Here is a 27,291-nt window from a genome sequence, read left to right as displayed (position 1 = left end):
TTAACAGCAGCAAGGATTTCCGTTTTAATAAACCAAGGTGAGCAAAACCAGGCTGCCTTAGAGAAAGGGCAAAGAAAAAACATGTGCATTTCATCCTCTGTATTGCCACACCTGGAGGTGTTTAGAGAATTTACTTGCTCTCTTACCTGTAGGAAGCGCTCTCCTAAGAAGTCTCCAAGCAAATGGTTGTACCTGTGGCGCCATGAGTTTGTCCTGCCAAACTTGATTAAGAAGAGCAACGATCTGAGGATGAACCTCTTTCGGTCGCTGTCTAGCTGGTAGGTCAAGTTCTGCAAATCATTGATCCACATTAATGATTTATCAACCATATCAGATATCCCAAATCATAGCAGAGTTCTCAAATGCATTGTACAAAACAGACAGATCCTCAAGGCTTTGGAAAAATCTTCTCTAGGTTGAGGCAGACAACGTTAGGATGAAATAGGATGAAACTATTTTTATTTTATTTTTTAAAACGAAGACAAAAGCTTTGCATCATCCATTAAATAAGGGAGAAATAGAGTTTGTTACAAGTAACCCAGATACACGACATGAGATTAATCTCACAAAATTATGGACCCTAGTTTTTTGGCACCAGCAATGATCCAAAGGTTGGCCTCGATCACGATGGATGGAGGCAAGCAATATATCCAAAGGTTGGCCTCGATCACGATGGATGGAGGCAAGCAATATCATCAGTGGTGCGCTCTTGTGCTTGAAAACTCTTGCGTTTCGCTCGTTCTAAATAGTCTATGAAACAAGCATGGTGAAGGACGCCTTGCCATATATTAGGATGAAACTATGAACTATCCAAGAAAGATGACAGAAAGATACACAAGGCAAAATTGGACCTAGTTCCCTGAAACGGTTTGCTCAAAAAGAATATTTGCCATAATTTTATTTTTTGGCAATAATCTGAACGGCTAGAAAAAGGAAAACGCTACCACGCCCAGCACAGACACGAGCCATAAGTTGTTACATTCTCACTGTGTGACACAGAAAGACTAGAAGAAGAAAGCCACTGCCGACGAAGCTGCCATACTTTCTTCTCAAATGAATGGTACAAAACAGATAGCTCCGCAAGGCTTTACAAAAATCTTCTCTGGGTCGAGGCAATAACTTTAGGATGGAAGCTATGAACTATCTATCCACAAAAGGACGACAGAAAGATATTATAAACACAGCAAAATTGGACTATGCCTAGTTCCTTGAATCGATTGAAACAGTTCGCTGAAAAAGAAGATATATTTGTCATGTTCCTCTGTGCTGTACTACACTATCAAGATTTCATCATATGGGCAGGTGACCGAACTCATGGCTGATGTGGTAGTTGCTGTACTTCGCGCACCACATCAAGTTGTCTTCTCAAGGATGCTGTCATCTTAACACCAGGATTACGGCGTCAGGTGCTCAGTCCGCATGTTGTTTTCTTGTGAGACGTAGATTGATATACCAAGTCGCGAGGCAACGCAGTATCAATCCCACTAGTATCTTGAAGATGGCGAGCATAAAATAGGTCAGAACTGACCAGAGCAAGATCCAGAATATTCTCCAGATAAACGGCCCAGCAGGAAGCAGGGTGGCATACACTGGAGTCAGTACACGAATTACCTAGAGAGACAATGAATACCTTGCTCATTAGTAAAATATGTACATACAAATTGGCAGCATAAGAGCATGGCCTGTTCACTTACCACACAAGCAGGGGCAAGGGGGATGAATGTTAGATCTTTCTGACGGTCATCAGGTTGCTCATTCAATATCTGTGCACATATTTTTTCAGCGAGACGGGCATTAGTAATAACATCAGATGAAAACGTTCAATTGTTGGCAAATGAGCCAGCATTATCACAAAGTTCTGGTATGCCCAGCAAATCAAAATCAGGAAAAAAAATACTTGGACATATCTCCGCTCTACACTCAGAAGACAACATACTGATAACTGTGCAGTGAAAGTCAATCATAAATCTAAATGACAAGTCAAATTATTCATCAATATATGCGTGTTTAGATAGAATTTCCTAAATGACCCTATCAGGATAAAGGCAAATACATGCCACAGAATCACTGACATAAAACTATAAACCCAACGAAGCAAAACAACAAGAGTAGTAAAACAAATATTTCCCACAAATCAAATATGCAGTGTTCCGCATGCATGAATGAGTGTTAGCATTTTTAACTGATAGGGTCATTTACTCTGAACCTCATTTGTTGTTTGTTTATTTATCCGAGTATCACAGGGGCATAGGCTGTGTAGCCAGCAATGTATTTGAATCAAGATACGCATGTCACTGGTAAAGTTATTTGTCAGCGTATCACCTGCTTGGATAAGTCTTCCAGAAACTCTGAATAAGCAACTGGCTTTATCTCATTAAATTTTGCAAGGAATGAATGCTTGATAGCATCAATAAGTACTTCACACATAAATACATAGGAGGCATTCTGCAGTGACAAAAGGAAGTAATTTTACTTTTGAAATCATCCAGGTCTCTGATTACGACAAGAACAGAAAGGAAAAAATTCAACATACAATAAGAAAACTGTCAAACCATGGCCCCTCTGCTTCCAAGATATTTTGAGCTAGTACAAACAGTAAAAATGCTGTGATGTGAAACCTCTCAATGATATCTGCAAATCAACAACTCAAAAATTAAGTGTTGCAAAAAATGACGAAGAAAAAATGTATCAATGGCATGATAAATATAGGATACAGTGCCAATTGCTAACTAACGACATGTAGCATAAAACATAGCAGTTATATTGCACGCAGTGAACCGTTTGCAACCAATGCTCACAATTTCCTGCTAGTACGGCACGACAGGGTTGAACCTCGCACTTACAAAATGGCCAAGAATTTGCTTCTAGAAAATTAATGAACATCCAATGTGTAAAAAGGTCTATGCAGACAATTTATCTATGGAGTCCAACTCAGCACGGTTCATTCCACATAAGGAGTTGGAAGTGCTGAACACTAAGTAGCTAGACAACAATAATAAGCCATACATGACATACTGACAAATGCAGCTATTCAACAACGGTGAATTCGAAAGGATCATCCAGACAGTGGAAACGTAGCAAATACAGTCATCCATCAGCATCTGATTTAGAATCATGGAAATGACACAATCATAAGCACACTCACCATAGTAAACCAGATTGTGAAGGTTCTCTTTGCTAACTTTCTTAAATACATTGCTTTTAATCTCAGCAAAATTATTGGACACCAAAAGAGCCAATAGTGCATTGTTATGGGCAATAATACATGTTGACAGGGTGATAGCTTGGGCTAAGAGGACAAATGAATGCACAAGTAATGACTTGTTAAGGAAACCAAATCCAGATTAATATGAAATGGCAGCAGCAAAGGTAATAAAGTAAACTTACAGTCTAACTGAAAGCTGGACGAACTTATGTTAGATAAAACTCAAGTCATTGTGATTCCAACTAAAACTAATGTTACATGATGACTACCATGTCTTTTTACTGTGAGCTTATAATCAGCTCGGTGCTGCATATCAGTGTAGGCTACATAGTTTTCCTTTGAATTGGGGAATTCTGACATCTCAAACTTGTAGAATGTAAATAAATTAAACAAGGGCATGTAAAAATAAGACAGCATAGTTTGGAGCCAAGGATATCAAATGCAAGGACAGCAATAGCCCCATCCAAAAGGAACCGCAACAGTTCGAATGTGACCCTGTCAGTTGAACACGTTGACAGTCCCTCAGCTGAGTTGAACAAAACTTGCAACACATCCTCGCCAAATGATTGACATAGTTTGTCAAAGATCTAAAAGGAACAGAAAAAGGTAAGTGCGCTAACTAATAAAAATGTACATACATTTAAAAAAAATACTTCCCTCACCTCTAGTACGTTGTATACCACATAGAGCTTGATCGTGCCCTGGCCACGAATGACATGGTAAATCAAACTAATATCTGACACACAAAACAAATTGTTTGAGGATTATCAACTATGTGTAAGGTATCATTTTAGTTTGGCAAAATCAAAGGGAAAATAACAAACCTATCATTTGCAAAGAAGCAACTCCTAGGGCTAGAACTACAAAACATCCATAATCTGATAAATCAGCAGCATTTGGCCGAAGAAACTGCCTGTCACAAACACATTCGATAAATAAGTACACGACAGCATACGGCCGAAAACAAAATAGTAAACTGGGAAAGGGTGGTGCATAGTGTGTACAATCAAATGGCAAATATAAGTAAACAGATGAAAAATCACTTAATGCTACAAGCACTTCGTGCAGCATTAATGTAAATAATTCAACAGGATTTCTCCTGCTGGTATAGTCATGGCTATCATAAATGTTTGCCACTTTAAAAATAGAAAAGGTACGACCTACTAACTAGACTAATACTGGCAATAGACGATAGCAATCACATAATCAGACACTTAACTAGCATACCAGCAAGGTGTCATTAATTTATTCAGAAAAGATTCACTTCCGCAGACTAATTATTCACTTCTGCAGACTAGTATATGCTTCCAACCAAGATGTCCTCATGCCAGAAAAAAACAAGACATCCTTATTTTTAGATAAAAAAGATACCATTATTTTATTACAGGAAAATGGTCAGCGATATGGCAGAATAACTCAATTGTTCCCGGTGTTAAACGAGAAAGTTCCCCAAACATTTTTGACACAGTTGCTGTTGAATTTTGAGCCTGAGATCATGTTAACTATGATACAAATTATCAATCAAAACTAATCCTGTAAATCCCCAAACATTCTGAGACCCTCTCTGAAAGTGCTTAACTTCACATAGAAGTTTTTAGCTAGTTTCTTGGAAAATCTTAAACAAAGAGTTAATGATTTGAGCAAGGGATTAAGCTAACCTGAGAAGGCCTATAGAGATGTCTTAATAAAGTTTTAAACTTGTGGTAGCTTTAAGTTTAAGCAGAGACCTCCCAAACATCACATAAATACGTTCCAGTAGGAAGTAATCTCTAGATTCAGTTGCTGTCAACAAAACTGAATGGTATGCTCTTTTAAGAACAAAATCCTAAAACTAGATTTGGTAAATCATAAAACTTAATGGAATCCGTACATAACAAAATAGTATGCACATAATCTATGTGTAAATAATCAAGTTTACAGCATCATCGTGAACCCACCTGGTTTTCAGAATTCGCCAAACTGTCATCACAATTCTTGCAGGCATAATGGTGAGCAAAGACAGAAAGGAATCCAAGCAGACAAAGAATCCTGCGACAATTAGCTGCAGCATTGATCACAATCAAACATCTCCCCATGATTACAGAACATGCTACATCTAGAACTACTGAACTGAAACATTTAGCTATCTTTTGAATGTGGTAATCAAATTCATTTTTTTTTTAGGAAAAGCTTGAGGGAATTGTCGAATACATTATTTTTGTTAATTTATTAAGTACTGCAAAAAGCATAACTCATATCTATTCATATCTTAACAAGGATCTGAATTTAATTATATATTCATTTCAGTTAAAATATGTGCTGATGACATGGTTCCAGAAATATTACAACTGATGCATATTGGATTCATCTCCAGCAATGCTGGCAAACTATTCCAAATAATTTAGAATGCCCTAAAATTCGAAATAATTAGGATGGCCCTAACTCTCCAAATAATTAGGATGGCCCTATAATTCAAAAAAAAAACAATATATAGGGTACAAAGAAGGGGGCATATTTGCAAGCGAGATATATACCCGTTCACATCTCCAAGGCACATGAAACATAGTGTTGTAGACCCGCTGTCGCTTCTTGTCATTACCCACTGCAATTGTACTCCTAAGTGAATTGCCGCTATACATTTCTCCAATGAAGTATCTGAATGGTGAATTGTCCCGGCGCTCGACTTCTGCAGTATCACATAGTTGAAAAGAGGTGTAAATGCATACATTGGACTAATTCAGTGTGCAATAGGAAATCTGACTAAAAGTTGTTCTCATCTAGGACCACTACAAAGCAACGATGATTAGGAGCTGGACAGTCAAAAAGAAATGCAAATCCACAGACTGGTAATGATAGTTTTTAGAGGTTTCCATAAAAAAAACATGAACAGAGTACCTCACTGGTTTAAATTATTTGGACCAACTTTCTGTAGTTACTATTTTCACCCATTTTTATCGTATTGCACAAGTCCGTTTAACGAGCTTATAGAAAATCAGTGCCTCCTTATTTCCTTACTTAGAAAATGCAGGTTATGATATGATTATCTGCAGGTTTTCTGGTGAATTTTTACATATTCCAACTAAAAACATGGTGCCAGTGTTCTTTCTAAACCACGGTACACTTTATTTCTAATGATCCTCCAACTTTAGCAGGGCATACAAAACCCATAAGTGAACCACTTCAGTGTACCCCAAAAGTAATTCCTAATTTGTACCTCAGGCTGTTTCGTATATGTACAATGTTCATAGACCCTGCTGGTTGCTGATACGAAATTCACAAATGACACGCTCTAAATGCCAATGTTATAACCAGCACCATCGAAACAACGTCACAACATGAAAGAAAGATACAAGAAAAACCAAAATATGTGCTGAAATCCAAACAAACAGAAATCTGTACCTCCGAGAACGTTGCTGTTCTCCTTGATGTACTTTTCCCAGTCCAGAGACTCATCCTTCTCCAGTTTCTTCACAACGCCATTCGCCTCAGGCCGCCGGGCCGGGTCAATCACATCCGGCACCGCGGCGGCGGCGGCGGCGGCGGCGGCGCTTTCACGCGAGCTGCTCCCGCAGCTGCTGGCCGCGTCCTCCGCGAACGTCACCGCCCTCCCATTCCCGGCCACGTTCCTCTGCCTCAGCTCCACGCCGACGTACGCCACGCAGCCCGCCGCGGACCGCTCCGCGTCCGAGGTCTGGCAGACCTTCTCCACCACGGGCATCAGATCCGCTACCCTGAGCGCGGCGGGCGGGTGGGCGTCCACGCGCGGCTCCTCCTCCGCGATCGGGGGGCTCTGGAGTGCCCCCCGCTTGCGCTTGGAGCGCCTCTTGCGGCGGCGCTGGCCATCGGAGGAGGTCTCGGGGAGGGAGCGCGGGGACGCGTCGTCGTCGGCGGCGGTGAGACCGCTGGAGAGGAGCTCGAACGAGAGCTTGCGGCCGCCGGATCGGAGTGACATGGGCGGCGGGAGGGCCCCCTCGCGAACCCTAGGCGCGGGCCTCGCCGCCGCGCGCCGGCGAGGAGCGGGGCGGAGACGAGGGGGGAGGGGTGGGGAGGCGGTGGAGGAGTAACGGACGCAGCACGGGAGATTATTTTCTCGCGTTTAATGTGTGCTTCTATCTAATTTCCTAATTTCCTTCTCGTTTTCGCTTAATTTCGGATGTTATTTTACGATCTTTTTTATGTGAGATGGCGATGACGTGTGTGGGGCGAATGACAGGGAGTGTCGTGGCATCCCAGGAAGGAAGCAATGTGCCTTTTGCTTTGCTTCCTTGGACATGCTCCACGTCAAATTCAGTCGAGCCACGTCGATTGCCATGTCAGCTCATACGCAGATTACCCGCCAGCAAACAAGACACCTAGGCCAACAGGGGAAGAACTCTAACCGCTACTGCAACTTTCCTACCATGTTGTTTCATTGATTTATAGATCTCATCTCAAGGGGCGAGTGGCTATTGCCACCGTCAAAGCATGGTATGGTAAGGGCATTTGTAAGTGCCCTTTCTTTTACTGCTAGTTCAGTGTCATTTTCAATCTTCGGCGGGCTATGTAAAATTGGAGAAAGAAGAAGAAGTCTAGTTTAATTTTTGTTGTAATTTTATTTTAAAACTCATACGCATATTACAGTAGAAGATCAGAAACAGATGCTCAAGATTTTTGGTTCATAGTTGGGTTAGAAATTAAAAGGAGTCACGTATAGACCGAAAGCCCAGATATGAGATAGATGGCTTACAAAAAGTCAAGGTATGTGAACATGCATTTTTCAGCTTCACACTTTTTTTCCTTGGACCGAAATAGAAGAAAGGAATACAAATAAAAGGGCCTAAAAGAGGGGAACTAGGATAAGCCCAAGAGGAAAACTAACAACAAAACAAAATACAGTCAACATGCGATGGATTTTCAGTTTCACAGTCATTATTTAATGTAGATTTCCTTGTTTTAGTTGTAGATTTCTTTGTTTTGATGAAAGCACGATAATTCAATGCAACCAATCTTTGGGATTATTGGATATGTATTGTGCAGGCCAGGATAGTTGGCAGTGACCCAAAGTCAAAGAATATTTTGTAGCTTAGATACACAAGTGGGGTATAATGTGGTAGTTAGTCCTTGATTCAATGGAGTTCCTTAATCATAAGTAGTTGGGTCTGCCTTCCCTTGTTGAGGTTGATTGGATAGATTATCTCCAACATTTGTTTGACCGTGTGGATGGATGGACAAAACATTATCAATGTGAGGCATGGTGATTTCATTTTAAGGCACTAGTTCATTCAATGCCCACAAATGATATGTTATGTATTTAAATTGTCAAAATATTTATGTAATGGATGTCACCAGCTATAGCAGGATATTAGGTTTCATGTGTGTGCGGAAGAAAAAGAGAGGCATCCGGTTTAGAGACATACGTTGTGTTAGATTGACAATGTTAAGCTCGAGGCTCTTCACAACATGCCTCAAATCATAAAAGTAAATTTGTATTCTCCGGACCACATTTAAAGCTAGAAGATGGCTCTTCATTCATTAGTGAAGCATAATGGTGTGATTGTAGACTCCTCATTAGGCTTGTTTCCGGAGGTTGGATGATGGGCGAAAAATAGATGTTTGGAACAACCCGTCTAGGAAGGTTTTCATGATAAAAAGGAGGAACACCAATCAGAAAGGTTGATGATTTGATTAATCCTGTTACACAAGGCTAGAATGAGTTGATGTCATAAGAAGCTTTCCTCCCAATTGACGTGGATAGGCTATGAGTGATCTCATCATCAAAATGGGATATGTAGGCCATGGTGGCGTGGCACCACCACACGAAAATGCCCTTTTTAGTAAAAAAATGCTTTATCATCTGCAATGAGAGCAATAGTATGGTATATTAGTCGATCCTAGTGATAGGATGGTTTGGATGGAGTAGGGTGAATCTAATACGGGAGAAAAGCCTGGAAGGTGTGTATACCGACGGAGAGAAATTTCTGCTATGCAAGTTGTGCATGGTTAGTGAGGCTAGCTAGCCGCTATATTGAGACAAGCGGCCAATGCCATGTGTGCCCGATAGGAGTGCAAGATCTAGCTTAGTTCCCATATGATTAACCAATATAATGGATATATGGAGGGTGTTGGGCATGGAGCATCTAACATTTGATGAGGTCGAGAAGGCAGAACGGTTGGGTTGTGCAATGTTGGATTGTGCTTGGGTATGGTTGTTTCCTCACTTCTAAAGGATTTTTCCAGTGCAAGAAATTGTTGGTATTACATAGTGGTTCATCCAGTGCAACAATGCTATGTAAGGAATGCGAAAGTTGTCCAACAACATAGCAGGTTAATATTGTCCATCAAAGCTACACAACTTGGTGTGTTCTCCATCGACTTGAGTGGGTTAAACCTTCAATGGGTACAGTGAAGCTGAAGGATGTCGATCTGGAAAGAGAGAGGATGTCAACATGCTGCATTAGGGCACGAGTACTATAAGCAACACCATCCTCCTACTCTAGGCCTCTGCCTAAGCAAAAAAAAAAGTTTGTGGCAACCTAATAAAAAATTGACCTATGCATGGCTGCCTCACTAGACCCATACATGTCAACTCCCTCGGCTCTTCCCCTTCCCTTTTATCTTAGGGCAATTTCAACAATCTACACATTGGACGGTTGTCCCATAGTTCCACCGCCATGGCTAAAACAAACATTGTAGCTTGCAGAGGAATCGGTCTCTTGAGGAAAGAGTGTGAACCTAAGAAAGAGAAGGCGCGAGCAAAGGAAAAGTGCAAAACACATGAAAAAAATGAGGTAATCACAAAATTATATGTTCATTGAACCACCATTGGCTTGGATGATTTATTCCCGAGTAGTGGTTTCAACAACCAGGGTGTGTGTGGAATGTTGGGGCGGCTGGTTGATGCTACACCATTGGCCACACCCTCACATGCAAGGACCAAGCAACTGCAACAAAGGCTCCTCCCCCCCCCCCCCCCTCTCTCATGATGAAGTCTAGGTTAGATGTAGGGCTTTGGTTTGCATGCAACAGGTTTGTACTAGTTGGATTGCCATGGTTAATGTGGAGAAATATGATGGTTGTAGGATCGATTAAGTATGTCTAGAGGTGGGGGCGAACAGGCTACTTAGAAAAAAAACTCTTTTTACAAAATTTAGTTTCCTTGCGATTTTAGCTTTCCTATGGTAGTCTATCAAGAACCGTACACACGCAAGTCTACAAAAGTATAGGCAACTAAAAGTAAATACATGCAAGTGCACGTAACAAGGTACAGTTAAAGATATGCAGACATGAGTTTAAGTATGTCTAGAGGTGGGGCGAATAGACTACTTAGAGAAAAGTAACTCTTTTTACAAAATTTAGTTTCCTTGCAATTCTACCTTTGCTATGGTAATAAATCAAGCACCCTACACATGCAAGTCTATAAGAGTATAGGCAACTAAAAGTAAATACATGCAAGCGTACATAACAAGATAGATCTAGAGATATGCAGGCATGGATTGGCTCAGTGAAGATTTTTTCGTGGTTCGATACTTCGAATAGTTTGCATTATTTTTACAACCGCATTGATTGAGGTTCGATCCACTATAGATCTGAGATCGCAAGGATCCTGGTTGCAGGGTTCCATTAAGGACCAAGTCCACAAAAGGACAATCACACACGAAGGGTCTACGAAGACGATATGGCTTATGCTCACGAAGGCCTAGCCTCAATACGGGTAAATCTTCATGAATTAGGCGACCTTCGGGCCCTTAAAAACTTTTTGTTTTTCACAAACTTGAAGACTCCCAAGTACATAGTCAATCTAGGAGGTGCACACCCTCCAAGAGTAATAAGATTGAGACTGCCCGGTGATGAATCTCCTGCTCTTGTGCTTCAAAAGATAATTTCATCAACACACAAACTATCTCAACATTTGGCTTTTGGATTGGAGAAGTATGAGTGAAAAACAAAGAGGGATCATATCTCAATGAATTGACTTGGATGGTTGGAGTAGAAAGCCCTTTGAAATTAGCACAAGGAGGCGGAGTTTTCACTTAGAACATATGATAGGAGTGAAGTTTGCTTCGAGTGAACATGTGGGATAGCTGGGAGTATAAATAGACAAGGCTAATTAAGGTGGCAATTTTCAGATCACTTAATCAGATTGAACGAATAGCATTATGAGGATCTGAGGCTACTTCATTGCCAGTGACACAATTTGTGTAACCACTTTGAAAATTTCGGGTGAGGCGGTTCAGAAATTCTGAGAGGCAAACAAAAGATTTGCCATGTGCCGTGGTGGTTTCAAATGGAATTGTTGGCAGCTGTGAAGTGCTAGATTTTGCAAGGACGTTCGTTTTTTCAACGGTTAATGCAATCTCCGGAGGTAACTGATGCACTACGAGATGACACGTATGCATCAATTAGCTGTGTGTAGTTTAGAGCTATTGTCAGAAATTCTCATAACCAGCCATGTACTCTCTCTATCCCAAAATAAATGTCTTTTGACGGAGGGGATACAAATCAAATCACACATAGATCATTAATCATGTTATAGTTAGACAATATAGAAGTATATATCCGCGGAGGAATATTTTTCCTATTAGCTAGACAATTCTACAAACTTCTGATACCATGAAAACAAAGACTCTTCTGACACCTTACAATACATGGTTCTCCTATTGAACGAGAGACACTGCTACTGTAGTTCAGAAATAAACAACGACCAGAAACCAAAGAAGAAGGAATAAATATACACGGTTGATTTCTATCTGTACACGAATGAATGAACGATCAACAACCAAATAATTTACTCCACGCATTTCGGGCGCAGTCTGCAGTGGGCTACTACGGAGGTGGCCTATGTGGGCAGCACGAGGTCCCCTCCGAGTTCCGATCGTGCGTGCAGCAAGAGGCCCCCGGCCCCGACAGCAGCCTCGCGCTCGCGCCTCCGTCGTCCGCGCCCGCCACCCCCGGCCCCGGCCTCGCCGCGGCCACGCCGTGCGCCGCAGCGGCGGCCAACACAAGGACGAGGAGGAGGAGGAGCTTGCTCGCCGAGCAGCTGGACGGTGTGGCACGGGAAGCCATGGCAACAGCTCGATCTCTTGTGGGTTTCACCTTTTGAGTTCTGGACTTTTGGTACGGCCTCGTACGAACGTGGTGAACTGCATATATAGCGCAGGGAGAGCGCGTGCATGGAAAATACCACGCAGTTTTCCGGTGTTTTTTCGTGAAGTTTTCTGGTCGATCTGGTCGTGGCATGTGGTACTTGGGCAGCATTTTCACGGAATCATCCGAGAAAACGGCGGCAGTGAAGTCGTGGCCGACCAATAACAAAACGCGAGAACAGCACGAGGAGCGGTCTTTCTATTTTTAGGTACACACGCGTGGAATTGTCGTGCAGTGTAATTTCCTCTTCCATTTTTAGGAACCGTCGTGTAGTGTTTATTTCCTTTGTCCTTTTGATGATTGATGAAACGGGAATGTACCTGCACATTTCACCTGGAGACGGCTGATCCGGGCAAAACGTGCAAACCCGACGCCTCGGCCGACACACACGCTAGCCCCCCAAATGACGGCTGATCCGGTGGTTTTCCGTGAAGTTTTCTGGTCGATCTGGCCGTGGTCTGTGGTATTTGGGCTGTTGGGCAGCATTTTCACGGAATCATCCGGGAAAACGGCGGCAGTGAAGTCGTGGCCGGCCGGCCGGTCGAGACAAACGCGAGAAGAGCACGAGCACGAGGAATAATATTCGTGCACTGTTCTTTTCCTTTCCTTTCCTTTCCGACACGGGAATATACATGTACGTTTCGCAGGAAACTGGCTGATCCAGGCATGAAAAAGCGGGCGAGTTTATTGTTGAAAAAATGAGCAATTTACCAAATGATTTTATTAATAAAAATATTAGATAAACCATGACTGATATAACATGGATAAAAGTAGTCATGCAATCTGACAGAGAGAGGTAAATAACACCTTCATATATGAACTGCAACTAAATATGTCTAAAGCAGATAGTAGAACAGGTTGCATATATGGCGTACAACCTAACATATGTAGGACAGACACTAGAGCAAAGAACTGCGAGAGGACATCTAACAGAAAGAGCAAGGACACGTACGGGACAGCAGCAGCAGTAGCACTGGACTTGGGGTCGGTGTCCTCGCCAGCCATGTCGTCGAGAAGGTTGTCGACGTTGGGGAAGAAGTCGTCGGAGTCCGGGGCGTCCGTGATGAAGTAGTCAGTAGTCGCGCTGAGCGCTCCCCAAAAACCTTATCACCCTTCTCCCGTACAGGACTCAAAAGGTACGGTTCCGGAGGCCTACTGTCCCGACCTGCGGTGCACGCCGCAAGCCGGGATGGGGAAGAACGTAGCAGCAGCGCAATGCTCAGGAACTTGTGGCGAGAGGAAGAAGAGATTCTGGTGCGTCTCTCTGGGAGGAGCAACCTCCCTTTTATAGGCACAGGAGAGGGACGCAAACAGGCTGCGACAGGAGGTGAAGCAACGGAGGGAGACGAAGCGAACAGGCAGCGGCCGAAGAGGCGCGCCGTTCGAATTCAGTGTCCACTACAGAAAACGTTTCAGCTCCTGCGTGACCTTTCGTATACCCGTCGTGCGTGGCAAAAATTTAGACATCGGCTCGGCTCATTCCCGCAAGCCGCGGCGCGTCGTGACGAGGCGTGGCGTGGCGTGGCGAGGCGGGCGGCAGAGGAGGAGCGCGCGTGGATGTCCGTCTTGTTCTCATCCTCATACATGTGGAGAAAGAACCTCCCTTATAAAGAGGTCCAACTCCCTCTAAACTAGCAATGTGGGACTAAACTTTAGTTTCACCTCTTGCCTTGCACGAATGGGCTGCGTGGGCCTCTAGGATTTATTAGGAATTTATGAAACTGCTATTGGGCTAGGCCCAAAATAGGCAAAATTTCAGCAATCCCCCACCAGATCCCAGAGGCACACAAAATTTGCCTTTGGTTCCAAAACACTTTTTTATATACCGGTACTGAAGTGGAGACTGTTAAGTTGAACTTCCACCTAAAACTCTATGCTACACTAGTAAGCAACTTGAACAGTGGACTGGACCTTGAACTACAAGTTTTCTGCGAATCTAACTTCACATAAAGCCTTGACCGATACGTGGCTACCGTGGGTCTTCCCCGCAGGTGGAGCTTATGCGTCATACTCCGAGACTTTTCATGAGTTTACTAGAGAGAACCCTACTCTCATAGATTGCGACGTTTAACAATCAGACTCATATAGGTGCATTCTTCAAAAGATGTTCTGCAGGACGACATCTCTGCTTCAATGAGCCACTTAGAACACATTAAGATATACATCAACCTGCCATGCAGATTAGGAGAGTATTGCATCTTCATGGAGTGGTATTGTTAATAGTAATGATACTCTCCTCTCAGTTGATCAACAACTTGTCTTCCACATCTAATTCACGAGATCTCCGATCACAAAGAATAGGTTACCACTGTGAACAACTCATATTGTGGGTCTCATACCCATCTCCCTCGATGCATTATCTATCACATTACGTGATAGACCCTTAGTAAAAGGATCTGCCAGATTTTTAGACGTCTGGATATAATCCAATGCAATAACTCCGGAGTTTCTCATTTTCCTGACAGACTTTAATCTTCTCTGAACGTGTCTTGATGACTTCATGTTATCCTTTGAGCTGCTCACTTTCGTGATCACAGTTTGATTGTCGCAGTTCATAAGGACACCCGGTACAGGTTTCTCAACAACCGATAAGTCATTCAAGAGCCGGCGAAGCCAATCTGCTTCGACCGTAGCTGTATCTAGTGTTGTGAGTTCTGCTTCCATTGTTGACCTTGTTAAGATGGTCTGCTTGCAAGACTTCCAAGAAACAGTGCCACCTCCATGAGTGAATACATAACCGCTCGTGGCCTTTATCTCATCAGCATCTGAGATCCAGTTTGAGTCACTATACCCTTCAAGCACCTTTGGGTGCCCGGTGTAGTGAATTCCATTATTCGTAGTGCATTTCAAATAACGCAAAACTCTCTCTAGAGCTTTCCAATGCACATCTCCTGGTTTTGAGACAAACCGACTCGGTTTGCTAACAACAAAAAAGATGTCAGGTCTTGTAGCACTGGCTAAGTACATAAGCGAGCCAATAATCTGAGAATATTTCAATTGATCTCTAGCAATTCTTTGATTCTTTCGAAGTAACACACTCGCATCATATGGTGTTGGAGAGGGCTTGCAGTCACTATAGCCAAAGCAACTCAAGATCTTTTTCACATAGTGAGATTGAAGCAATGTAATCCCACCATCATCGTCTCTCAACAACTTGATGTTCAGAATGACATCAGCCACTCCTAAATCCTTCATCTCAAAACAGCGAGATAGGAAATCCTTGACCTCCTTAATAACATTCAGAAAATCAGTATGTCATCAACATACAAGCAAAGGATAACTCCCTCGCCCCCACCATGGCGATAGTACACACATTTGTCAGCTTCGTTTACAACAAAGCCTGCAGCTGTTAAAGTTCTTTCAAATTTCTCATGCCACTGTTTAGGTTCTTGCTTGAGTCCATACAAAGACTTCAGCAACTTGCACACTTTTCCTTCCTGACCATCTAGTACAAACCCATCTGGTTGTTCCATATAAATTTCCTCGTCCAACTCTCCATTTAGGAAAGCAGTCTTAACATCCATTTGATGAACGAGAAGACCATGTGAGGCAGCTAGTGAGTAGAACTCGAATAGTGGTCAGTCGAGCCACAGGCGAGTAAGTATCAAAGAAGTCTTCACCTTTGAAAGAACATGCGGTGCCCCCATGTTTGGTTTTGGTAATTGATGACAATCTCTATGGACTAATGGTTGCCTTGAGTTATATTTGAAGGATTTGTCCATAGGCATTTCTTGAAGTCCATGTGTTGGTTTCAAGGAGTTTATGTGGTGACCAAGGTGTTATTAAGGAATTATCCAAAGATTGGTCATGTGAGAGTAGAGCTTATTGCAAGCATGTCTTGAAGAAGAAGATTGTGTGATCATTCATGTTTACCTTCAAGACATCATCCAAATGAAGAGAGTTGGAAAGAGTCAAGGTTGATCAAGACTAAGTCAAGAGTGAATCAAGTTGATCAACACACAAAGCGCACAAGATGTACCGAGAGGGATCAAGCGATCCCATGGTGTGGTAAGCATTGTCAATTACGCTTTGTGTACTAACCCATGATCTTCGTGAGAGTTCTTTGTGGGGTTAGGTTGCAGTGTGCAAGTTCAAGTGAAGCATCATGAAGAGATCAAATGCTTGAAGCTTGCCGTCCATTGTGGCGACAATGGACTTGTGAAGATGTTGCAGTGTGCAAGTTCAAGTGAAGCATCATGAAGAGATCAAATGCTTGAAGCTTGCCGTCCATTGTGGTGACAATGGACTTGTGAAGATGTGCGGAAGAGTGGCTCACCCATAGTGGAGTATGGGGGAGCAATCAACTAGTCTTCATCGAGCCAACACAACCAAGAAAGGTGGTCCAACTTGAGGGAGTCAAGATCGTCATCATCTAGCTCAAGTGGACCATGTGCAAGGCAAAGGTTTGCTCTTGATAGGTTTTCTATTTTACCGGTCTCATGATGGTAGTTGGGAGACCGGGTTATAGGATCGATTGCCGTACTATCAAGGGGGGCTCTCGATGAGTAGCTTGATCGTATCGTTCATAGAGAGCTCAAACCATTGCATCCTTGCATCATCTTTGTTGGTTCTTGTTTGGTTCTTCTCTTTGTGAGTTTTGGAGCTTATGGTCATCTTGATGACAAGCTCGAGTTCATCGAAAACAGAGTTCACTCGCATCTTCTATGATGTTTTCGATGTTGGAGGTTATGCCGGTTCTTCTAGGTTGGAGGTTTCACTCCTCTATTTGTTGGCATACCTCCCCTGCCTCTTCTTACTATAACCAGTCGTTGTTTTGATGCTACTCATCGTCTTGTATCCAACAAGCTTGAGTTTGCTCAATTCGGAGCTCATATGAAGAAGTTATGGCAGTTCTGGTTTTCTCCCTGCGGTAGTACCGCGGCCAGAGCGGCAGTACCGCTTATCGCCCCAAGCGGTAGTACCGCTGTCCAAAGCGGTAGTACCGCCTATGGCCATAAGCGGTAGTACGGCTACGGTTCCGCGCTGGTACCGCCTCGATTTTGGGTCTTGCATTTTTCGTGTCGAGTTTTGCAGTAGTTGCACGGCAGTAAGGCACGGCAGTTCCGCCTATAAGCGGTAGTACCGCCCCGATGGGCGGTAGTACCGCCTGTAAGCGGTAGTACCGCTCCGGTCGGGCGGTAGTACCGCTACTGCATTTTTGGTCCCGTGTTCTGCTCCTCTAGCGGTAGTACCGCTGGGGTGCGCGGTAGTACCGCTTATAAGCGGTACTACCGCCCCAAGGTTCATGTTTGGTTGCTCCTTTTCCCTGCTTCTTCCGCCAGAGCGGTAGTACCGCTCGTGGAGCGGTAGTACTGCTCGTGTGCGGGCTGAGCACATAACGGTTGGATTTTTCCCCTTCTATAAAAGGGGGTCTTCTTCCTCAATGGATCTTATCTTTTGAGCTCGTGTTCTTCCCCCATTGTTGACCTTCTTCGAGCTTGCTAACTCTCAATCCCTCCATGGATTCTTGCTAGTTTTTGAGGGAAAAGAGAGAGGAGATCTAGATCCACATTTCCACCAATCACTTTCTCCTCTATGTGAGGGGAATCCATTGGATCTAGATCTTGGAGTTCTTGGTGTTCTCCTGTTCTTCCTCTCATTTTCCTCCCTAGCATTAGTTGCTTCGGTGGGATTTGAGAGAGAAGGACTTGGGCACTCCGTGTGCCCTTGCCATTGCATTTGGTGCATCGGTTTGAGTTCTCCACGGTGATACGTGGAAGTTACAAGTTGAGAAGCTTATTACTCTTGGGTGCTTGGTGCCCTTGAGCTTGTTCCTCTTGGGTGCTTGGTGCCCTTGAGCTTGTTCCTCTTGGGTGCTTGGGCGCCCTAGACGGTTGGTGGTGTTCGGAGCTCAATCATTGTGGTGTAAAGCTCCGGGCAAGCGTCGGGGTCTCCAATTAGGTTGTGGAGATCGCCCCGAGCAATTTGACGGGTTCCGGTGACCGCCCCCAAGGGTTGCCAAAGTGTACGGGTTCGGTGACCGCCCCCAAGGGTTGCCATTTGTACGGGTTCGGTGACCGCCCTCAAGGGTCCCTTAGTGGAATCACGACATCTTGCATTGTGCGAGGGCGTGAGAAGATTATGGTGGCCCTAGTGGCTTCTTGGGGAGCATTGTGCCTCCACACCGCTCCAAACGGAGATTAGCATCCGCAAGGGTGTGAACTTCGGGATACATCGTCGTCTCCGCGTGTCTCGGTTATCTCTTACCCGAACCCTTTACTTATGCACTTTACTTTGTGATAGCCATATTGTTTCTTCTCGTATATCTTGCTATCACTTAGTTGTTTATCTTGCTTAGCATAAGTTGTTGGTGCACATAGGTGAGCCTAGTTGTTGTAGGTTTTGTGCTTGTCAAATTAACCGCTAGGTTTATTCCGCATTTGTTCAAGCCTAAACCGTAATTATTTTAAAGCGCCTATTCACCCCCCCTCTAGGCGACATCCTCGATCTTTCAACCTTCCTTTTGGGTATAACCCTTAGCCACAAGCCGAGCCTTGTACTTTTCAATAGTACCATCAGGCCTAAGCTTCTTCTTGAATACCCATTTGCATCCTATAGGTTTGCACCCATAAGGACGATCAGTTATCTCCCAAGTTTCATTCGCCAAGATGGAATCCATCTCGCTACGAACCGCTTCCTTCCAGTAGTCAGCATCTTCAGATGCATAGGCCTCTGAAATAGAACTAGGAGTGTCATCTATGAGATACACAAGAAAATCATCACCAAAGGACTTTGCAGTTCTCTGTCTCTTGCTCCTAGTAGGAACTTCATTGTTCTCCTCCACAGGACTTTCAAAGTGTTCCATCGAAATGGCAGGTTCGGTAATTATAACTGGTTCCTGATTTGATGAACTAGGCATCTCCTGATTAGACGAGGTAGCCATATCCTTCATGGGAAAGATATCTTCAAAGAAAGTCGCATCATTCGACTCCATGATCGTACCGACATGCATGTCAGGTACCTCAGATTTTACAACCAAGAATCTATAACCAATACTATGAAAAGCATATCCCAGGAAAACACAATCCACGGTCTTTGGTCCAAGCTTGCACTTCTTTGGAATTGGCACATTGACTTTCGCCAAACAACCCCAGGTTCGTAGATAAGAGAGTTTTAATCTTTTCTTCTCCCATTCCTCGAATGGAGTTATCTCTTTATGCTTTGTGGGAACTCGGTTTAGGACATGACATGCAGTCAATATCGCCTCCCCCCACCATGCCTTGGAGAGACCCGATGTGTCTAACATGGCGTTAACCAAATCAGTTAGAGTACGGTTCTTTTTTTCGGCCACCCCATTTGACTGAGGTGAATAGGGAGGCGTCCTCTCATGGATTATACCATGTTCCGCACAAAAAGCATCAAATTCATTGGAAAAATACTCTCCACCACGGTCGGACCTAAGCCTCTTGATTTTTCCGATCAAGTTGGTTTTCCACTTCAGCTTTATAGATCTTGAAAAAGTTCAAAGCCTCATCCTTAGATTTCAGAAGATACACACGGCAGTATCTAGTGGAGTCGTCAATTAACGTCATGAAATATTTCTTTCAAATTTTGTCAAAACACCATTCATTTCACATAGATCTGAAATGTATGAGTTCTAGTGGTGCAAGATTTCTCATTTTCGCAGTCGTGTGAGACTTACGAGGTTGCTTAGCTTGCACACAAACTTGACACTTAGATCCCTTGACAGTGGTGAAACTAGGGATTAAGTTCAACTTCGCTAATCGTGACATGCAACCAACGTTAACATGACAAAGACGTGAATGCCACACATTTGATTCACTATTATTGCAAATATGATTAACAACTTTATTGCAAACGTCTGACAAGGATAAACGAAACATGCCTCCTGACTCATAGCCTTTACCAACAAAGGTTCTATACTTGGATATTACAAATTTATTCGACTCAAAGACAAGCTTGTAGCCATCTCTACACATAAGAGATCCGCTAACAAGATTTTTATTGACGAAGGGGACATAATGCACGTTCTTCAGCCGCACGATCTTCCCCGAAGTAAACTTCAGATCGACCGTGCCAACACCACGAACAAAAGCACTTGAACCATTGCCCATCAGCACGGTTGAAGTCCCTGTGGTCTGATAAGACGAAAACATGGAAATATCACCGCATACATGCACATTAGCACCCGTGTCAATCAACCAATCAGGGGAATGACATACTGAAAGAATAGTGGGAAATATACCATACCCAGCATCCTTCATGTTAGTGTCTCCAATGACAACATTAGCGGTCTTGCCGCCTTTCCCAGGATGACGCTTGTCATAGTGATTAGGGCAACTAGGAGCCCAATGATCAGGATCCCCACACACATGACAAACACCTTTCTTCTTGAAGTTCGTGTGTTGCACAGCCTTGTTCTTCCCATCAAACTTTGCTTTGCCCTTGTTCTTGAACTTGTGGGGCTGGAAGTTCTTCTTCTGTACCAGATTGGCACTAGATCCTCCCTCAATACCTCGAGCACGTGTGTCCTTTGCTCTCGCCTTTTCAGTAAGGTAGCAAAGTTCCTCCACGAAGGAGGAAGCTTAGTGATGATACCTTCGGCAACAAACTTGTCTGGTAGCATACAATTGAAGTGCTCAAGTTCTCTAGCAAATGACTGTATCTCATGAGCTTGCTCAACCACGGAGCGCTCTTCAGTCATCCTGTAATCATAGAATTGCTCCATGATGCACAGCTCAGTGCCAGCATCCGAGACCCCAAACTTGGCCTCGAGTGCGTCCCACATATCTTTTCCATTGTCAATTGACGCATACGCATCAACTATGTTCTCACCAAGAACACTCAAGAGAGCAGCCTTAAACAGAGTATCCATTTTCTGAAAAGCTTGTTCCTGTTGGGCACCAAGCTCCCCTTCAGGTTTGCCAAGAGTGGCGTCATAGCAACTCATGGTTTGAAACCATAAGACTGCTCTCACGCGCCACCTCTTATAGTGGATACCCTCAAACATAGGAGGTCTCATGGAAGCAACAAAACCACTTGGGGTAAATTGCCTATAATAAGGTTTTTGGATTGTTGGAAAAATGAGCAATTTACCAAATGATTTTATTAATAGAAATATTAGATAAAGCATGACTGATATAACATGGATAAAAGTAGTCATGCAATCTGACAGAGAGTAGGTAAATAACACCTTCATATATGAACTGCAACTAAACATGTCTAAAGCAGATAGTAGAACAGGTTGCATATATGGCGTAGAACCTAACATATGTAGGACAGACACTAGAGCAAAGAACTGCGAGAGGACATCTAACAGAAAAAGAGCAAGAACACGTACGGGACAGCAGGAGCAGTAGCACTGGACTTGGGGTCGGTGTCCTCGCCAGCCATGTCGTCGAGAAGGTTGTCGACGTCGGGGAAGAAGTTGTCGTCGGGGAAGTAGTCGTCGGAGTCCGGGGCGTCCGTGATGAAGTAGTCAGTAGTCGCGCTGAGCGCTCCCCAAAAACCTTATCACCCTTCTCACTCACCTCTGCAATCATGTCATCTATTCTCTCATATTCAATGTCCAGCCCCCTTATGTCATTCAACTCCTTCATGACACTTGGAAGTATACGCCGACCTTGAAATTTTCTAGCTTCTCCTCTTCTCAAACTTAACCGTAATCTTTCTCCTTATCTTGTCCATGAGCTGGAACAACATTAAACCTTTGTGCTTGCAGATCCAGTTGTTGAAACACTCGGCCAAATTATTTGTCACATAATCCACTTTTGAGGAGGTTGAATATTTGCTCCTTGACCATAGCCTGTTGTGGTACTTGTTTAAGTATGCTATTGCAGCAGCCATTTTCTCCTCTATGGCTGCCATGTGATAGTCAAACCCTCGAGGAGTCCATGAATAAGCAGCTGACCACAAATGATCATCAAAAACTTTACCATGGAATATTTTCTTGAAGTTCAGAACCAAGTGTCACATGCATTCTCTATGTTCAGCATACCCGAATACCTGTTCGATTGCAGTGTCAATCCCTTTTCCTGCATCTGAACATATAGCTAGACCGGGGGGAGAGCCAATAGTTTCACGAAGCTTCTCCATAAACCACACCCAACTTTCAGTAGTTTCCGAGTCGATAACTCCATAGACTACAGGGTACAACCAATTGTGCCCGTCAATAGCACCAGCAGTAGCTAATTGGCTACTAACCTCCTGCATAATTCCATCGGCCGAACACTAGGATCTTCTTTTACCTAGTCCATGACTTTCTCACATACCCATGCATTTGAAGCATTTTTCTGCTTCTTTTTCTTCTTTGTGCTAGAACATGTGTGCTCCTGCACATGAACTTTGACCTGCATTAAATAAACAATGGGAAAAAATAGTGTCAGTCAACTGCATTTTATAACAAAACATCATTGAACAAAATTATGCAACTAAAATACCTCCATAGTTTCTCGGTCATCCAACCTCCCAACATGAATTCTCCATTTACAGCCCGTCTTGTTCGCCTGGCGACAATAAGCCCTGAATCGAGTAGGTTCACTTTTTTCAACCTTAAATTCGAACTCTTTCTTTACAGCGTATGTAGAAATTGCCAACCTAAGCTCTTCAATGTTGGGGTACTTTGCGCCAACATGCATTGGCGGGTTTTCTTTGTCATAGGCAATTTCTAGAATAGCATCCGGTCTAGCATCTTCCGTAACCCATTCCTCATCATCGCTGCTATCCTCAACATAATCAATATTTGGTATATCTTTTTCTCCGACCTCATCATCACTATCGGAACCAACACTGCCAATTGAGTATTGGTCCTCCTCATCTACACCAACATGTTCATATTCTTCATGGGGATTGTTAAGATATGTATTTGTTAGGCATACACTAGCTTCATCCATGACATTACTTGGTTGACTAGGTAGTGCTATAGATGGTGTCTGGTTCGAAGGAGTACATGGAACATCAACATTATCACTTCTCTCAGAATATTTGATGATCAAATGGCCACTTCTATTCTTCTCAAAACAGTCAAACATTTTCATGCATTCTTCATCATTTGACACAGAGAGATGTTTGCCACTAATGGAATCAACATACTCAAGAATTATATTATCCTTTGAGCATAAAGCAAAAGAAGAAGTTCCAGCAATACAAGCCAGCAAATCCTTCATACTTGTCCTAGTACCCTCAATAATCTGCCAACTAAATGTCGAATCCCCATTGATTTTTGTTTCACTGCCACAAACCTTGACCTCTATTGTGTAAGTACAAGACTGGATCATCCTGTGGATGATGCAAACCATGTCAATTGTGTATTCTCCTACCAAAAACTACATAAAAAGAGAGAGAGCCCAAGAAATTACCTAGCACAAATAGCAGAGAGAGAGGTTGAGTCGCATTCGTCTGCCATGCCTTCTTCCTCGTCGGGCATGCAAATCTGGGGCGGAGGGGCTGCTGCAAGTGCGCCCACAGAGGAGTTGATCTTGGGAAGAGCCTCGGCCGTCGGCGCCACTGCCCTACTCTCCACCTCGCCGGAATCCCCAATCCCAGGGTTCTGGGCGACATGGACGCTGGGAGAGGCTGCTGCTGCTAGCCCGTTTGCGGAGGCCATCGAAGACGCGGTAGACGAGAGGGATAGAGGCGCGGCGGCGGCGGCGGGACCGTGCGGCAGGGGCTGGGGAAGCGGCGGCGGTGGTTCCGCCATTAGGCGTCGCCTGGATAGGGTCGAAGATGCGGTGGGAGAGAAGCCTTGAGGCGCAGCGGCGTCGAGATTCTGCGGCAACAGCGGGGGTTGGTGGAGCGGCGACAGGGGCGATGGTGGCGCCGGCGGCGGTTCCGCCATTGCCGCTCGCTGGAGGTTGCCGCTGCGCGTGCGTGCGTGGGGATGGGGAGGGTCAGGTGTGCGTGCGTTGAGTCGTGGTCTCGTGGAGAGTCAGGTGCGTGGGCGAGTTGTCTTTTTTTTAATCTACAGCGAGGGTAAAATTGGATTTTGCAAGAAAATAGAGACTTGGTAACGGGAGACTAACAGCCATGGCAAATAAGCAATAGATTTTGTTTGTACTTGGTATATAAGCACTGAAGCTTTGTTGGATGGCAAATAAGCCATTGCAGAGGATGTCGATGGTATAGAAGCAATTTTCTGAAAAACAATCTTGAAAAATTGTTGCAGCAATACCTGTAGGAGGCCTCTCATTCTTCATAATTTCTATTAATTCACTATTATCAGAGCTCACAACAACTCTATTACAACCCATAGATTCAGCTAAGAACAAGGCATGCTTGAGAGCCAAAGCTTCAGTCGAAAGAACATCTTGGACCATATCCAAATGTGCATTACACTTCCCTTTTTATAACGAATGACCGCACCTGTAAAAATGTCTGGATCGAAAGAAGCATCAACGTTTATCTTAACACAATCACCTTGGTGGAGCCCATCTCCCCTTTCTCACCCTTGCATTAGGAACTGCAGAAGACCTCGAATATGAGGATAACACTTTGATTGCCATCACAGATCTTTTTGGGACTGCACCCGAATATCACGGCTAATTTGCCTCCTTTCCCACCATAAATACCAAAGGACACCGCAACAAGCTCTGGCAGTGGGGCTTGTCCCAAAAATCAGTGAATGATCAAGGCTTCAATACAACAACTCCTCTAAAACATACTGTCCTGGACGATGAACAAGACAAGTTTTTTCAAATAAGTCACGAGTACCCAGTGCTTGCTATACGGCTTTGCCCGGCTACACTTGAACAGAAGATGCTTAATGTCTTCCGCTCCAATCGGCAAGTCTATGTCTCGCTTCTATCGGGGTGCTCCTAAGTCCTAATCCGTGCCTCAACCACCCGATCACGATACTAGCGTCCTCATAGAAAGCCCGCGGTCCGCAACCCATTAGCATGCTCATGCGCAACTCGTTGGCTGCTCAACCATTAACTTCTGAAAAAGTGCAAGATTTTTTTAAGTAATAAAATATGTGAATTAAAAAGTTCACAAAAATTATGAATTTCAACATTTTAAAAAAGTTCTTGTATATAAAAAATCATCAATTTTAGAAAAAAGTTCATCAATTTGAAAAAGTTCATCAATTTTGAAAAAAGTTCTTATCAATTTTGGGATTTTTTTCCACAAATTTAAGACTATTTCACGAATTTGGGGAAAAGTTCACAAATTTTAAAAAGAATTGAATTTGGGAAACAGTTCTTGTATTTAAAAAATAAGAAAAATAATAAAGATAATAGAAGAATAATGAAATGACAAATAAAAGAAAAAAAATGCAAAAAATGAACATAACAGGCCCAAAAAAACCCGACAGAAAGCTTCCAGAAGCTTCCTAAAACCGTTCCTGGAAGCTTCGCTGAACCAACAATCAAACTCCAGCGTACACTTTTAAAGGGCACCAAATAAGATCGGGGCTTGTACCGACACAAGAACGCATCGCCTCAAGACAGCTTGAAATGGGTCGGTATGGTTAACGTAGCTCCAATTTTTCTTAGTTTTGGTCATTTATATAAATTAGTCTGTTTGCCTAAAAGTACTAATATAAATCAGTTTGTATAGTTTATTTTTTGGTTGTACTGCTGGTTTTCTTTCCTTTTTTCTTAGTGACTATATTTTTTTTATTTTTTTGTACATACATATACTCCAAAAATTAATGTACTTAATTTCTTTTTAAAATGTTCACCATAATACAGTGTAAAGTTAATAAAAACTATGTAATGGCAATAAAAACATTAGTGACATTTAAAAAATATTTACACCTTGCAAAAAATGAAATAAATTGGAAACAATCTTCACTTAATTCAAAAAAGCTTTATACTATTTTTAAAATATATGTTACATTTGGATATTTTATTAATCATGTATTAAAAAATGTCAAACACGTATAAAAATATTACATATGTATAAAAAATGCACAATGTGTATGAAAATATAGACATTCAAACATATATTTCACAAATCTTAATCATTTATTTAAAAATATTAAACATGTACAATTTTTTTATATGTACACTAAATATGTACACTATGTATGAAAAAAGTAGACATCAAAACAAATATTTCAAAAAATGTTATTGATATATTTGAAAAAATGTAAACTTTTATAAAAATATTCCTGATGTATACAGAAAATATAGACATGTGTTGAGGAGAAAAGAAATGAAAAGGAAAAGAACTGAAGAAAACCGATGAAAACCAAGAAAAGAACAAAGGAAAGCAAGAAAAAAAAGAAAAGAAAGGAGAAGTGAAGATAAACAAAAGAAAACCGCTGCAAACAATGAAAAAGTCACTGAGAAAATCATAGAGGAAAAAAAACAGGGACGGTTTTTTTCATGCGTCATTTACCGGGCCGTCCGCCCGGACGTTGGGGAACAATATTGAGGGGTTCGGCTGTAGATGCTCGAAGCAACCGCTGCAATCATTTCTCGAGACACTGCAACTAGACGGGTGCGTATGTATAGATTGGCAAAATATAGATCACAACAACATTATTTTGAACAAGATTAATCGGCTTGGACAAATAACACGAGCATCTTTTTCGAACGTACGCATACATTTGAGCGTGCATGTGCGATGCATGAACACCTAGCCTCGCCGCCTATGCACAACGTACATCTGCCTCTCTGCCAAGCTAAAGGTGCCTTCATTGCCACAACCCAAAGACGTGTATACACGAGACGCCCTTGGTCAGGAGCCAATGGTCAACAAGATATTCTACGTTGATCGGCAGCTGCCATTTGGCGCACCCGACATGAGTCTTAAAGCCTCGATCGGAAGTCGATACCTTGTCACGATCTTGCAACGAAGAAAGAGCGTACGCATGCACGGACGCACGCGCTTCGTCCAAACGGCAGTCCATATCTGTCCACGTGTATGGTTCACAAGCGCTCCGGCCGCTAAATCGGCGTGCGCGCACCACTGCAGTAGCTATCCTATCTCTACCACAAATTAAAGCATCGGCTAAGAGCGATCTGCGGCTGTTTAAACTAGAACTTCTTCTTCTTCTTCTTCTTCTTCTTCTTCTTCTT

At 43.0% G+C, this 27,291-nt stretch overlaps 2 protein-coding genes across 4 annotated transcripts; both read right to left on the bottom strand.

Moving 5' to 3' along the window:
• Nucleotides 1–1,005: 1,005 nt before the first annotated feature.
• LOC109780019 (protein POLLEN DEFECTIVE IN GUIDANCE 1) lies at nucleotides 1,006–7,315 on the bottom strand. 2 transcript variants are annotated; one of them, XR_012181271.1, is made up of 11 exons: nucleotides 6,584–7,315; nucleotides 5,719–5,870; nucleotides 5,143–5,246; nucleotides 4,030–4,118; nucleotides 3,868–3,941; nucleotides 3,642–3,792; nucleotides 3,007–3,313; nucleotides 2,534–2,631; nucleotides 2,323–2,445; nucleotides 1,695–1,763; nucleotides 1,006–1,611 (listed from the first exon to the last, which is right to left on the bottom strand). XR_012181271.1 is itself a non-coding variant. In XM_020338612.4 (11 exons), the coding sequence occupies exons 1-11, from the start codon at nucleotides 7,134–7,136 to the stop codon at nucleotides 1,411–1,413; spliced, it is 1,782 nt and encodes a 593-aa protein (XP_020194201.1). In that variant the 5' UTR covers nucleotides 7,137–7,315; the 3' UTR covers nucleotides 1,006–1,410. The 2 variants fall into 2 exon arrangements, 1 of the variants encoding a protein (XP_020194201.1); XM_020338612.4 differs by having other exon boundaries at nucleotides 3,146–3,313.
• A 12,765-nt stretch (nucleotides 7,316–20,080) lies between these two features.
• Nucleotides 20,081–24,196, bottom strand: LOC109780005 (uncharacterized). 2 transcript variants are annotated; one of them, XR_012181270.1, is made up of 5 exons: nucleotides 23,626–24,196; nucleotides 22,708–23,545; nucleotides 21,609–22,617; nucleotides 20,519–21,321; nucleotides 20,081–20,406 (listed from the first exon to the last, which is right to left on the bottom strand). XR_012181270.1 is itself a non-coding variant. In XM_020338600.4 (3 exons), exons 1-3 carry the CDS (start codon nucleotides 24,102–24,104, stop codon nucleotides 22,516–22,518), a joined length of 1,419 nt encoding a protein of 472 aa, XP_020194189.1. In that variant the 5' UTR covers nucleotides 24,105–24,196; the 3' UTR covers nucleotides 21,360–22,515. The 2 variants fall into 2 exon arrangements, 1 of the variants encoding a protein (XP_020194189.1); XM_020338600.4 differs by lacking the exons at nucleotides 20,081–20,406; nucleotides 20,519–21,321 and having other exon boundaries at nucleotides 21,360–22,617.
• Nucleotides 24,197–27,291: the final 3,095 nt, after the last annotated feature.

Source organism: Aegilops tauschii, chromosome 4 (genome assembly GCF_002575655.3).
Source record: "Aegilops tauschii subsp. strangulata cultivar AL8/78 chromosome 4, Aet v6.0, whole genome shotgun sequence".
Classification (NCBI taxonomy): domain Eukaryota; kingdom Viridiplantae; phylum Streptophyta; class Magnoliopsida; order Poales; family Poaceae; genus Aegilops; species Aegilops tauschii.
Note: the sequence above shows the minus strand (reverse complement) of the source record. Positions and strands in the feature narration are given on the sequence as shown.

Bases quoted from the DNA above. Each gene is read 5' to 3' on its own strand.
- LOC109780019 (XM_020338612.4), bottom strand. From the start codon at position 7,136: ATGTCACTCCGATCCGGCGGCCGCAAGCTCTCGTTCGAGCTCCTCTCC. The intron at 5,247-5,718 runs GTATATATCTCG...TCAATGCTGCAG, and splicing joins TGCCTTGGAGATGTGAACGG to CTAATTGTCGCAGGATTCTT. The intron at 3,793-3,867 runs GTGAGGGAAGTA...TGTTCCTTTTAG, and splicing joins TGGTATACAACGTACTAGAG to ATCTTTGACAAACTATGTCA.
- LOC109780005 (XM_020338600.4), bottom strand. From the start codon at position 24,104: ATGGCGGAACCGCCGCCGGCGCCACCATCGCCCCTGTCGCCGCTCCAC. The intron at 23,546-23,625 runs GTAATTTCTTGG...CATCATCCACAG, and splicing joins CTCTCTGCTATTTGTGCTAG to GATGATCCAGTCTTGTACTT. The intron at 22,618-22,707 runs GTATTTTAGTTG...TATTTAATGCAG, and splicing joins ATGACCGAGAAACTATGGAG to GTCAAAGTTCATGTGCAGGA.